The 14,820-nt window shown below is 35.6% G+C and overlaps 2 protein-coding genes across 4 annotated transcripts; one reads left to right on the top strand and one right to left on the bottom strand.

The window, feature by feature from the left end:
- Positions 1-3,335: 3,335 nt before the first annotated feature.
- On the top strand, positions 3,336-12,583 carry LOC105344585 (dentin sialophosphoprotein). Of its 3 annotated transcripts, XM_066068638.1 has the most exons (9): positions 3,346-3,482; positions 3,733-3,973; positions 4,261-4,417; positions 4,725-6,583; positions 6,723-6,910; positions 8,465-8,606; positions 10,373-10,570; positions 11,121-11,278; positions 11,870-12,583. In XM_066068638.1, the coding sequence occupies exons 2-9, from the start codon at positions 3,739-3,741 to the stop codon at positions 12,020-12,022; spliced, it is 3,090 nt and encodes a 1,029-aa protein (XP_065924710.1). In that variant the 5' UTR covers positions 3,346-3,482; positions 3,733-3,738; the 3' UTR covers positions 12,023-12,583. The 3 variants fall into 3 exon arrangements, with proteins under 3 accessions (XP_065924711.1, XP_065924710.1, XP_034328567.2); XM_034472676.2 differs by lacking the exon at positions 3,346-3,482 and having other exon boundaries at positions 3,688-3,973; XM_066068639.1 differs by lacking the exons at positions 10,373-10,570; positions 11,121-11,278; positions 11,870-12,583 and adding an exon at positions 10,269-10,358 and having other exon boundaries at positions 3,336-3,482.
- Positions 12,584-12,978: 395 nt separating this feature from the next.
- Positions 12,979-13,741, bottom strand: LOC136270588 (uncharacterized). Its single transcript, XM_066068640.1, has one exon. The coding sequence runs from the start codon at positions 13,688-13,690 to the stop codon at positions 13,028-13,030; it is 663 nt and encodes a 220-aa protein (XP_065924712.1). The 5' UTR covers positions 13,691-13,741; the 3' UTR covers positions 12,979-13,027.
- Between the last annotated feature and the right edge of the window lie 1,079 nt (positions 13,742-14,820).

Raw genomic sequence — 14,820 nt, 5'->3', positions numbered from 1 at the left:
TCCAGGGGGGGTCCGAAGGATAATTGTGTTTGCCAGGGGGGGTCCGAGGCATATTTTCGCGATAATTTTACTATGGTAATTTAATAAATTTTCATTTTCCAGGGGGGGTCGGGACCCCCCCGACCCCCCCTCTAGATCCGCGCATGCTTAGGAAGTGTTTGTTAGATTTGCAAGGAATGCAAGCACTGTAAGGCATGCAGTCCTTTCTGTGGATTTGAAGTTAATTCCTTGTTGACAATTACCCACTAGTACTGGTACAATTTTATAATAAATGGAAAAAAGAAGAAGTTGACATTCCTCATGCTCCCCCATTACTTGACAATGCTAAACATAATGAATCGCTAGGTAACCTGAGATACACAAAAAAATATTACAAAGGGACATAATTCCTAATGAAATCCTCACATCAAAACTTCTTGCAACTAGATGTTTGTGAAACACTTATGACCCCCAATAATTGGTCAATCATACCCAAAACATTACTTGACCTAGATATTCTTATGTGAAGTTTCATTTCAGTATGCACAACTTCTGCTAAGAAAATAAATGGAAACTGCAAATATAATTGCAATTTTTCTACGTCCAAGAAGCACATCTGTCAAAAATTGCTCACATGTATCCAAAACATAACTTGACCTAGATATCCTTATGATAAATCTGTATACCAAATTTCATTTCAGTATGTGTAACCTCTGCCAAGAAAATGAACCGAGACTGCAAATAATTGGAATTTTTCAAAGTCCAAGGAGGATAACTCTGTCAAAAATTACTCCATCGTACCCAAAATCAAACTTGACCCTGATATTCACATGATAAATCTGTATATTAAATTATATTTCAGTGTGTGCAACCTCTGCAAAGAAAATGAGTGGAAATGGTTGGTAGACCGACTGACAGACAGACTGATGGACAGCAATATGCCCTACCTTCTTTTAAGGGCATAAATATTGTCATCTATACTTTTGTCTTTAAATTAACAACATTTTAAATTCAAAAGGGCCAAAATTCGCAGATAAAATAAAGGAATCAGAATCTCACATACACATTGCGCCCAAAATACATGTACCTACATAGCATATGTGGTTTAAGAGAAGTTGTGTTGACAAATTGTTTCGGCTCTTTATCCAGACTTCTAAGTTCATATCGACCAACCAGCTCTCTTTAAAGCCAGGAATTAACAATTTGCATTGAAATTTTTTTATCAGTATCTTATTTTGTCTAGAATAAAGAACTGACTTGCTCCTCTGAAGCTTTAATTCAATCTATTAAAACTATTTGCTGCATTAACCATGTTCTACTGTATATGCAGAAAATGACACATCTAGAAGATATTTATACACTCTGAAATTATAGGGTATAAACAACTCATATTTAGGCAATATATTTCTCAACATATTTTTATTTCACAATAAAATCACAGTACAAACTTAACACAATCAAAAAGAATCTACCCTACTTCATTAAACAAAAAGTGCATTAGTCTCCTCTGTACCAGGAATCAGAGAAATTGTAGTTCATCTGCACTCTGGTAGATTACAATTTTTGTTTTCAAATTTCTTGTGTCTGCTGACACTTTTCAGATATGGTTTTGACACACTTCTGACAGTTTTGCTCTGTACTCCGTATGGCTTCCATCATGTAAGGACTAAACTGGGTTGCCAAGTCAACCTCTAAAATGTGGCATCGAACTACAAAAAAAAAAATTACAACTAAATTCGCTTGTGCAAGTATCCACACAATATAAAATGTTTTAAAAACATACACCCCCCTAAAAATGGCAATTAATATTTGAATAGAAACATGGTATGTTAAAGTCACAACCCTATCATATGAGACCTATTAATGTCTGTTAAATGTACTAATTTTATTTAGCACCAAATCTTGAAGACAATACCTCTGCTTTTCATCAGAGATTCTTTCAGATTCTCCAGATGACTCTGCATCAGGTCTATCTGCTTCATGGCATTTTGATGGGAATATTCAGATTTTGACCACTCATCAACAGGATCCAAAGAACTGGAAGTACAGAGAAAACTTATACTTACGGTTATCTACATATACTATGTGTATAAAGTATGAATTTTTTTAAAATATACAATTGTATACCGGTATATATATGCCTCAATTTTTAAGGAAATACTTTCGATTTACTGATATCTGCTTTAAAATTCATGTTTATTTGAGCTGTCCCAATTTTACTGCATTGCCTTTTAGGCAGCTCTCTTGCAAAGAGACATGCAGGCCTCATTGCTTGCCTGTAGAACTTTGTACGTTTTAACCTTGGTACAAAGGGCAGGGCAGTTTTTTCTACCGAAATCCAACAACTTGCAAAAATAACTGTCAATGGAATATGGAAATTCTGCTGCCTTGAAATTTACATTTCAAGTCAATGGTAACAATTGGCCTTGTAGTTTTCAAGAAGAAGTAAAAATGTAAAATTGTTGCCCGACAACGTATGATGATGGACAAAGACCAATATTGCAATAGTGATGAACAAAGACCAATTGCAATAGTGAGTTACTCAGGTGACCTAAAAATATGCAAACAATTTTCAATGATTCTAAATTATCTCCCCTTGAAAGATGATGGTGGCCCTTCATTTTTACAAACTTGTATTCCCTTCACCTTGAGACACAGATGTTATTTATGTCTCTGCTTCACCTTAGGATGTGTCAAGTTTTGCTAAAATCGGCCAAGTGGTATTGGAGGAGAAGTCAAGAAAGTTTAAGTTAGTTTACAGAGTGAGACAGACCATCGCCAGACTAAAAGTAATCAGAAATGCTCAGACACTTGAGTTTACAGCTCTGGTGAGCTAAAAATTAACTACCAGTTCATCAACAAGCCATGCAGCATGTCGCTAGTTGCTACATGCATTTTCTATTTTTTCCAAAAGAAAATATTGTCCCTGAAAACATTAGGATGTTTCTAAAACCTCTTTAACAACTCCCCGTTTCAATCATGATGCTGCATCTTGGTCTTCAGCTGATGAACATGATGAAGTGACTGTTAGGCCTAGTTTTCCATTTTGACAAAATTTTAGCGATGATTTCAACTTAGCTAGGTTAAAAAAAGCAAATTAGTAACATGATGGTGCGCTTCCTACCTTGAATGTATACCGTTTTTCGAATCAGCCATGAAGAACTTTCTGTCAAAAATCCGGGTCCGGAAATTCAGATGAGAGATTATTTTTCGCGCCAAAACGTTGACCTGAGGATGTGCAAAGACGATTCTATTCAAGAGGGGTGTCCATTTCTAACAACTTTATAAAAACGCGATAATTTTGGCTTTAGGTTGTCCCTTATATTTATTATTAGTGCGTTAAAACTTGAAAAAAGGACAATGGTTCCATGTTCTATGCATTTCTCGTTTTTTCTTAAAGGACCCGGTCCTGTTTACATGTGAACCCCTTTCGTATTTTATCAACTCTTCTGGCGCTGTGAAGGATCAAAGTGATGTGTTTACATTTGTGAGATTTATAATAGGTTTGTATCGCATGTGATTTATTTACACTGTATATTACGAGTTAAAGAATTAACGTAATGCTGTTAAATTCTCACTATTGTCAGATTATAACACACGTTGATTGCACACATTGACACAAGATAAATGTTGAACACGTTGAACGCCATTGGTCATGATTTGAAAAAGTAACGTGCGTGTTCAGTTTCAGAACCCGATATTCGAACATTTCATCTGTCCTCATTTAGACACTTTGATTTACTTTAAAAATAGTTAATTATGGAAGAAGTAAATGGAAATGTGCGAGATGTGCTTCAGACAACACTGAACAATAGTCAGAGCCTCTCCCCCAAGTTAGCTGGTATGGTAAGGCGATTCAAGGCCGTGACTACCCTTTTGATGATGAGACGAGATGCAGCTTATGCTGACCTTGACACTTACACTAAACGTCTCCACAACTGGGTGGATGAATTTGATGAAACAATGAGAACATCAATAAAAGTGGCATTTTCAGGTTTGTTACTTTTTTTTTTTTTGGATTTATAGGACAAACCATGCAAGACCATTCCACAAAATATTTTCTCATAGATGTCACATGGCCTTTAAAAAACAAAAACACAAAAATCGTATAATATTGTAAATTCTTCCTCTGCCAGTGTTGATAGCATTCTACAACACGTGGAGACAAACTGCCATTTTGAAAAAAAAAATGTTTGAGTTACACTGATTTAAAAAGTGAAAATGCTAAAGCGTTTTTATGACCAACGTTTCAATAATGTAAGTTACTTTAATTTTTAATAGAGAAATCTGCCGTCATTAAAGCTTGCAGAGAAGAACTAGAAGAAGAGTTGTCTACCTTGGGTGTTCTTTTGAAGGAGTCAGAAAAACTTCTTACTGGTTCAACCAACTTTGACGCCACTCAGAAAAAACATGGAAAGACTCTGATCACAGCTCTGAAGTAGGATGTCATATTAGCTATGTGAAATAGTATATTATAGTAGATATATAGTAGATATACTGTTGAATCATTTAAATTCATGGGGTCAGTTTTAATGGATTTTTAAAATTTGTGAACATGTAATTTCATGGATGGGCTGGTTTTCAGTTCCAGTAAGAAGGATGATTCTTTCTTGATTTGTTTTCATATAAAAATTTGTTGGGAAATCTACCCACAAATAACACAAAAATTGAGCCACCATGAAATTGAATAATTCCACAGTACCGGTATCTTGTATTCGTTTGATGTTAATTTTTTTTGGATACAGGATGATGAAGACAACTAGTCGACTGGAAACGGGAGATGTTGGTGAAAATCTGTCATGCCTGAGCCTGTCTACTCTGCTTGATTGTGATAATCTGCCAGAACTTGGACAACTGGTTACAAAATACTCCTCAGATGAAATGGTTAATGTGCAAAAAGAAGATAAGCCACCAGCGATAAGCAAGCCATCGGAGAAAAGCAATCAAACTGGTCAAAAAACAGAATCCACTCGCACAAACTCGAACAGTACATCTGAAATTGAAAAAGTTGAAGAGTTGACTGTGAGGAAAGTCAAAAGGAGTAATAGTGGACAAAGGTCCAAGGAAAAACGGTCAAGCAACAATCAACAGAATCAGAGGTTTATTATCAGCCAGCTAGAGAAAGGTGGTATAAGTAAACTAGGAACAAGGTGTTCAACAGGTGAAACTGGGTCAAAAGCAACGGTGTCTGACAATGGAAATACTGAAGAGCAGAAAACAAGGAGACTGATCATCAGAGAAGCAGTATTCAAACCTTTCAATGGTTCCCCCCAGAAATCATCAGTCGGCAAGAAGAGGGACCGTTATAATGGTGCAGCTGATATAAATGATTCAATGACAGAAGCCCAGAATTGTACTAAAATTGTCAATAGTGATGCGGCTTTTTCCCAGGGGTCTAAGACCTCGGGAAAAGACCTTTCATGGGAAAATGAGCTGACAAATTCTGATGCACATGTCACCACACAAAATAGGGTTGAAGACAATGCAAGAGTTTTAGTTGAGACAAAGATTCCCAATCCAGAGAAAAAGACAACCATGTCGAATGCAAATGAAACCAAGAAAAGTGTTCTTAAAAATGACTCCCTATCGGTAGATAAGACACCAACATCACATGCTGACATAGACATGAAGTCTCCGGAACCTTTTCCCATGGGAAATGGAGACTATCAGAGGACAAGTACCCCAAAGAGTCATCTACCGGAAAATATAAAAACTGAACCATTAACTCCTGAAGAGGCAAAGATTAAACAAGAGCCACAAACTCCTGCAGATGTGAACAACAACTGTGCTTTCACAAGTCAACAAATTGCTGAAAACGCAGTTGTTAAAAGGTGTTTCTCTGTGTCTTCAACAGAGACCTGGGAAGATGACGTGGATGTGATGGACAAAAAAGTTGACAAAAAGGCCATACCGAAGGAAGAATTTCCAGAGATCATCACAGGAAAGGACTTCTCAACCAAAAGCAATGAAACTTTGGACGGAACTTCGCCTCAGAAAGATGTGAACTGTAATGTCATTGATTCTGGCATTCATTCCTCAGATGATTTAAGCTCAGCAGAGAAAAGTGAGTTAAGAAACAATGAAGAACAGGAGTCTAGTAAAAATGTGATGAATGGAGATGAGAATTTTTCAAACGGTGTTGTTGAAAGTAGCCAGAAAGAACCTGTGTCGAATGAACTGGACTGCAGTGTGTCGAGCATTCCATTGCCAAAGTCTCCCTGTCCCTCAACAACAACCACATCCCAAGAAATTCCAAATTCCAAAACACTGACTGGGAGCCATTCCTCAGAAGATTCAAGCTCGGAAGAAAAAAATGAGGCAAACAAAAATGAAGTTGAGAAGTCTTGTAAATCAATTATGAATGGGATTGACGGTACATCATCAAACAATATGATTGAAAGTAACAAGAAAAACCTTGTGTCAAATGATTTGGATATCAGTGTATCAAAAGTTCAGTCTCCAAAGTCTACCGATCTCCTAGAAAAAAACCAGGAAACTCTAAATTCTAAAACCTTAACTGATAGTGTAATTACCAGGCATGCAAGAGAAGAAATAAACAGAGATAGTGTTATAACCAGGCATGTAAGAGCACACCAGAGTGAAGGTCAGTTCTTTCAAATTCTTGCTTTTTAGGGTAATGGAATTCAACTTTTGAGTTTATTTGATATTCGAATTTATGAAATAGCTAACAGTGAAGAATAACAAAAGAAGTAAACTAAGCAGGACTATGATTGATTTCTTAGGTAAGAAGCAGTTTGTTCCTCCAATACCTGCAAAGATGCTCTTCAAAGCCGGCATCGAGGAGATAATGAAGTTTCCGATCGGCGTGACCACTAACAGCATGGGGGAGGTCCTTGTAGGGGACACGGGAAACCATGTTGTCCGAGTGTATAACAGTGAGGGGAAGTATCTCAGAGACATCGGCAAAGAGGTATGATTCCAGTGTAGTCACAAAATAATTAATTCATTGGGTCTTGCATGCGACAAAATTGATGAACTTTTTAAAACAATATTGTAAAGGGAAATAACTCAGTTTTCAATATTGTTAAAGTAGAGTTTGAAAATCAAGTTATTCCCCTTTGCAAATTTGACAATTTTTTTTTTTAAATAGAGGGTCCTCCTTCCAAATTATATGTTAAAATTGATCTGAAAATCAAAAAATTTAACCTACCGTAATCCGGTGAATATAATACGCACTTTTTTCCCAGCATTTTTTACCGTGAGAAAGGGGTGCGTATTATACATCCCTATAGGATTTGGACATATTTTTTCCCTAGCTGAAGCACGGGGTATCATTCTGCCGTATTACCTACGCTGTTCACAGACAGGACCGATACCCCACTATACATCGTAACATTCCTTCATTATCACATATATATTATTATTTAACCCTTAGGAAATTATTGTTATAGCATGTAATTAAAGAAAATGTATACTTGAAGTCTATTAATAAATAAACTGTTTCAAAATGGCCTTTAAAAATTAATTTGAACTGCCTATTCTTTATCTCCGTGTACGCCGCCATTACAGATGTTATTAATAGAATGCGGACTTGGATGGCCACGTGCTATATTTGTAACCGATCTTTGAAAACAGCTTGCACATCATTTGGCTCATTTTTAACCATTTTCATGTAATGCTAACTGATTAATTGCAAATAATTATGAAAATAAATAATTCTATAACCTATTCCGTTAATTGAAGCCATTGAAACAGTTGAGCTCCCCCACCGCTAACGCTTGACACTTTGGGTATCTCAGACACCCCCCTTAGGCTATGTGTACTATACACAACATAACTATTTGAGCATATATTTTATTATGTTCCAGACCTATAATTGATCACTTTGATCATCATCGGAATCATTTAAGAATTTAATTAGGTCCGTTATCTCCATACCTGTACATCGTCCGTTTTTCACTTCACATGGATTGTAATGACTAAACAACTATATAACGCTTTTTAAAAGTAGTTGATTTTATTTACGGTAGAATATTTAATACTAGGTCTTTTTAAAACATTGATTATGAATTAAAGATATTACCACGATGTATTAGTTACAATAAATCCGTATCTAAGAAAATATTGTTTTTCTTATTTCCGGTAGCGTATTCCCACGATGAAGTTGAGCGTGCATTCAAAGTGTAACTGCTTTGTTGATACTCAGGATTACCGTTTGGTCATTTTTTTTTATGCGTATTATACATCCCAACAAGCTTTTTTTCACCATTTTCAGGCCCAAAGTGGGGGGTGCGTATTGTACACTACTGCGTATTATATTCACCGGATTACGGTATTATTTTTTTTTAGGTCTAAGATCTAGTAAAATTTATTCTTGCTCTAACAGAGTTTTTGGCTTTACATTCATTTACTACACCCAAAACTTGAAGTTTAAATGTGTCTTAAATGGAACTTTTAAAGTAATATTAAAGCAATTTACTAAATGGCCAATGATGTGTGGTAATGTTTATAAGTCTTTGTTTAGATGTACATGAAGAGGCCGTCAGCTATTGTGGTGAATCACAAGGATGAAGTGTTCGTTAAGGATGACGTTGCTGTGTTTGCATTCAAAGCTGATGGGACATTCATACGGACGATAGCCAAAGGAAAACTTGGTCACCCTTTTGGTAAATGGAGTGATCAAATAACTTATGAAATTTGTTATGCTAGTACATAAAACAGAGTGCATGTATTGTTGCCCAGGTACATAAATTGTATTTGGAGATTTTGCTTCACAAGTAATTGATATATTAGGATTAAAAAAATAATGTGTTGATTTTGAGCTAAAAATTCTAAAGTGTAATGCAACAGGCAGGTATTGTTTTATTTGATCATGAGTTATTGCCCTTTTCAGTTTAGCAGTAAAATGAATAATTGCAGCAAAATTTGATCTAATGCGGCAGTGCCTGAAAAAAACCCAAATACATTTATTTTTTTGGCCTAGCTACTGATGCCTTTCTTTTAACATTTCTCCAACAATGGATTCCCTTCTTTATACAGACTAAAACAAAAAAGTACAGTATTGACAGTGCCCAACACTTAGGTGGCTCTATACACCGACAGTTTATTCCAATTTTCAATAGAAGACCACAAAACATATACTTATCAAATATTAAAATGACGATAGGGATACTATAGGTATTTTTAAAGAATTTTTTAATGTTTTTTCGTGTTTTTGTAAAATATTTTTTAAAAAGACAGCTATCAACAAATTGAGAGAAATTATTTTGTCATATGATGGATATTTCCTTCGGACACATAAAAAAAATATAACACTTCTTAACATTCAAAAATGATATTATTGCAATTTTTTTTAGTATTTCCCCAAAACATTTTTTTTTCATATTTTCTTACTCTGTTGACAAATCATCTGAAAAAGTTGCTTGATGTTATAAGAAAATGTATTTTAATAAATGTGAAATAAAAAATTGAATGAAAACAATTGCAAATAAACACAAAAAATATTTTAAATTTTATTTGGTATGAAAGTTCCTCATGTAAGGGTTATCGTTCCTAAGTCCCAAGGCCCAAACACCTTGGCCACTTTTCATTTCTGAGTTGAAGAAAATTTCCTAAATATAATGTTGGAATGATAAATACATGCATATTTCATTATAGACTTTACCCTGTATAAATAAGTGAATATATTCGCTTTAGTGCAAAACTAAGTCAAATAAATAAAGGGGAACATTGACTAGGCTAATAGGATTTATGTATCCCAACCTGAGAGAAATTCAAAGCAACCCTCTCATCCCCGTTAGGTGTCGATATTAATGTGCATTAAAGTTTATTATAATTGAAATATTTTCACCTGTTTAGAATTTTCTTTCACGATATTCAACCAAAAAATACGTTTTAGAAATTTTTGGAAAGTTAAAAAATTTATTGTTCTCAACGGGAATCGAACTCATGACCTACTGGTTTGTAGTGAACCCACTAACCCACTGCGCTACGGTGTAACATATCGATGATGCTAAAGAAACTCTTTGAAAATTTATATTTGATTTTATTGTTTATTTCGATAAATAATACCACACAACGTGAAGGTGTCACATACCACATTACTTGTAAGTAATGAATTTTCCAATTATCAAATTAAATCTATCCATTTAACAAATTTTTCAAAATAGCGGTTCCCATACAAATCACCTCAGTTTAAATCGGCCAGTACCGGAAATGCATGTTTCCAGATTTACTTTTTTGCGTACTGCGTCATCAAAAAGTGGTGTATAGAGCCACCTTAAGTCTTTATTGCACTCTTTGATATTGCATGAGTTGAATCTTTGTAGGTTTGGCCTTGACCCCTGACGGATATCTGGTGACCTTGTTGTATCTTTGTAGGTTTGGCCTTGACCCCTGACGGATATCTGGTGACCTTGTTGTATCTTTGTAGGTTTGGCCTTGACCCCTGACGGATATCTGGTGACCTTGGATACAACAAGGAACAATCCAAAAGTGTTCGTTCTGTCGCAGGATGGGTCTCGAGTGGACTCCTTTCCTTTCGCACACCTCTGTAATCCCAAGGCCCCGGGCTCCTCCAAGTGCAGATTCCTTGCTGTACAGGCCGAGAGGCTCATAGTCAGTGACTTAGGTGTGTGTAAGAGCTGTGTAATTAAATCTATTTCAATGTCATTCTTCTGACTGGAGTGAGTTAAAGCTGTGTAATACTGTAAACGTGTTACATTTGCCTGATTTGGCTGTGTATTCTATTTGGCGTTTTTGGCAAAAAACGACATCTGCTAAATCAAGTACATTGCCCAATGTAAAATGTATAGATAGATAGATAGGTGCATGCAGAAGTGCACTAAATCAAATGCACACTTACTTGTTGAAAAATCATATTCTGCCTCGTATGTGTACACTATCTTTCATTCTTCTGACTTAGATGTGTAATAATTAAGAGTTGTGTTACACATTTCATTCTGTTGACTTATATGTGTAAGCTTTCATTCTTTGTACATATAAAAATAGAGTAATGCCATATTAGGTAGCATCAATGTAATGAGTTGTGCAAAATAATAAAGAATATTAAGAAGTTCATTCATACTTTAAAGAGTGCTGTTTTATAGAACCGGTTCATTGTTTGTATTAATGATGTACAGGAAAAAGGACATTTTGCAACTTTTTCTTATTACTTCCAGGAACAAGTTTTATTTACATATCGGATAATTGGGGACAGATCCTGTTTGAGTTCGGAGGGTACGGTAGCTATAACGGACAGTTCCGGGAGCCTTCCGGAGTGACCACAGACCAGCAGGGTAACATGCTCATCGGAGACAGCAAGAACGACAGAATCCAGGTAATTGGGGTGCTTGTATGTACTGTACAAGAAGAGATGATGGTAAACGTTGACATGATTCAGAAGTTGAATCTGTTCAAGAAAATGTACAGCATTGGGCTATTTCCTTCAAGGCGACCTTGCTTTATTTGTGAAATGACTTTACAATCGATGCACCTTTGCTGCATTATTTCAAAGATTCCCCCAGTAATAAGTAAATGAGTAAATAAAACAAGTATATATGATTCCAATACTTTACTGCACTATATGCAATGTTTAAACCTTGATTTATTTTGCCCCACTTGCTTTGGGTGGGTGTTTGGGAAAGTTTATAGCAAGTTATAACTTGTTAGACATAGCTGTATCAAGGTGATTAATGATGAAAAAGAATTCTGAACAGATATATGTGATTGGGCAATAACCCTAAACACAGTACATGTATATATGCATTTGGATGCGAATGCTTTCAAGATTATGCTATGACATAAAAAATGTAGAACATTTTGCTGTATATGCATGTTTTTATCATATATCACAGCAAATTAATGCCTTTAGAATAACTCTTTCCTAGAAAATGTCAAATGTTTAAAAAAAATATCCAATAATTTTCAGATCTTCAAGCCCAATGGAACTTTCCTGTGTGACATTCAGTTTGATAAACCTATACAAAGACCCTCGGACATTCACCTGACAAGAGACGGCAAGCTGTACGTCTCAAACTTCCTTCTGCACATTGTTTCTGTATACCAACTGGGTCAGCCATGAGAATAGGATCAAACAATGGACACCAAGTCCCTCAGACTGTCAGGGCCTTTAGGCCATTTGAGATTGGGTGATAGGGGGTGTGTACACTTGCGGTCACTCTAATGAGGTGTGGATATTTTGCTGATTGAAAAAGGTTTATCTTTGTCAGGAGTGTATGCTCCCATATTCCTTACGGAAATGCGGTTTATGGGAATGGATAGGAATGACTTTCTGGACTTGGATAGTTATGACTTTTTGGGCATGGATAGTTAATTGACTTCATGGATCGTTAATTGACTTCTTGGATGGGGATAGTTATGACTCTGTGGTCAATCGACTGATTACCACAAACAAAAATTGGTAACTGTGACATTTGAGTCGTTAAAAAAGGGTGAATTTTGGTGACAGATTATTACTTTGTTTTCTGGAACTTTGATTGAAGTAAGTGGAGTATAAAGTTTCCATTTACTAAACTATTTCCCCTTTCATTGAACTTAAAAGAGCAGTGCTCCATTTATGTTTGATTTTGTTTTTGATTTTTTTTTAAATAATTTTTTGTATTAATAAATTACAAGAAATTTCCGTTTAGTTTGATTTTTTTTTGTCATGTTCAGTGGAATAGAATCAGATAAACCTAAAACTTCCTGTTTTTTGAATCAGTCTAAAGTTGTGTGGGCCTACAGAAAAATGATGATTAGAAAATACTCAGCAGTTTTTGAGTTGTTATCAAGGAGGAAGCTAGCTAGATGTCATTTGCTCTGCCTCATATTAAATTCCAATTTCTGCACATTTAAAATTAAGTAATGTACATTTAAAAGCCATAAATAAGAAAACTGATTTTAATTTTAAAAAAATGAAACATCTTAATTTATTTATTTACATAACATAATTAATTGTACATATATTGCATTCTTCTTAAAACTAAGAAGGGAAGAAATAAATACTGGCATAAAATTAAAAAATATAAACAATTTAAAAATTTGTTCTTAAGATATGTCTATTTTATAACTAAATCAAGTTCACATTTCACCCCTGTTTGATTTTCTCAATGAGTGCTTTCACTTTTTCCAAGTCCTCTGGACAGTAACGTGACAGGTAAACTGGGTTAAAGTCAACGAGGTCTTGATTGGACACCTCCTCAGCCCCGTTTAGATTCCTCTCCCAGCGAGATCCGATCATGTCCACTAAACTCTCCTCCAAATACCTGGCCTCCATCTTACCGTCCGGAAAATACTGGGGGTGGTGGGGCTCATGATCGTAGTGGTGCTGTAGCGCCTTCTTCCAGCACGCATTGTCCATCCCGTGCACCCAGCGCGCCGTGTACCCCACCCCTTGGGCCAGAGTGAACTTAGTTAGGTCGTGACGCTCTGCGTCCTCCTCGGTCATGTGATCCAAGAATTTCTGCACCCTGAAAAAAGCTTTCTTCACGAATTTGCGATGTGAACACACCTGGCTGAAATGCTCTTTCATGTTGAACTCGTCAATGAAGAGTTTATAGTAATCACTCTCCTTATCGTGTGCACCTACTGCATGCTCTGCAGCACTCAATTTCTCGGGGTCCACCGATATAACATTGTCATAGGCATACGACACTGCCTCCGCGAAATTCTGTTCAGTGCATATTCTAACGACCTCTTCTTTTTTGTCTTGACCTACAATTTGCACAAGTGTATCTAGCTGGGTTGCCATCGCTCAAGCACCTGACCAGCGGAGTCGTAGTGTATCGCTGTTATAATGCTTATTTATAAATATGCGCTGTAAATTTTCATTGAGTGGGGGGATTTTTCCAGTCTATTTATAGAATTGTTTACAATCCTATATCAACATGCACGTGCTAGAAAGTGTTTACGCTCTGAGATGAATTAGTAAATAACTAGCATGATGAATGTGTAATGGTATTGCATTATCATGCATCGCAGTAATATCAAAATTAAAACGATCGTGACAATACTATAACTGAACGGAAACTACTCAGTTCCGCTCTATTTATTTTCATGCTGTGAAAATAGTGAATTTACTTATTGAATCAGATACTGTTGAAACTGATAACACCTTATCCCTCTGGCGAAATACGAGATCTATTTTTGAAAGTTGAAATTTTCAGATATTTCAATACGCCAGATGTATTTTTATCTTTTCAGGGACGCATACATACTAGCTGTAGTATTACATATATGTATAAGTCCCCTATTGCACTGATTTTATAAACAGCATCTGTAACTTTTCAATAAAAAGAAACACGAAAATTCAAAATTTTTGGCACGCCATATTACTATCTCAGCTTCCAAATAGAAAATCTTACGATGAACTCGTGGACTTTTTCTAGCGGCATGCATACATTCTAAAATTATATTACATCTACATGTACTTTAATATTAAAAATACCTATAGGCTGCAACAACCTATAAATCTTCGTAACAAAGTAATATTCTAATATGTATGTAGAAATTCTGACATTTATTATATTTTTGTTGTTTATAATGTACTAATCCTTCGTTTTTCTGAATGCAATTTCCTTATAAAAATAACTTGAATAGAATTGGGGAAGTTCCATTTTTCTGTTGAAGTCGGAACACAAATCAATTTAGTAAATAAATAAATCTTATTTCTATGCAAGCAGATTGCATACTATACGACCGACGCCAAATTAAAACAAACGTATTTTCACGTGGGAAGGGGGGGGGGTGGGTGTCAAGCGGCAAATAATTATATATTGAACAACTTCTACATTAACCACAGGCACCTGAATTTTTATCAATCAGTCGCTTAATAAGTCATATATTGAAAAATTCTACCCCTACTATTTATAAATACTAAGC

The sequence above is a fragment of the Magallana gigas genome, chromosome 8, assembly GCF_963853765.1.
Source record: "Magallana gigas chromosome 8, xbMagGiga1.1, whole genome shotgun sequence".
NCBI lineage: Eukaryota > Metazoa > Mollusca > Bivalvia > Ostreida > Ostreidae > Magallana > Magallana gigas.
This window is presented reverse-complemented; position numbering and strand designations above follow the sequence as displayed.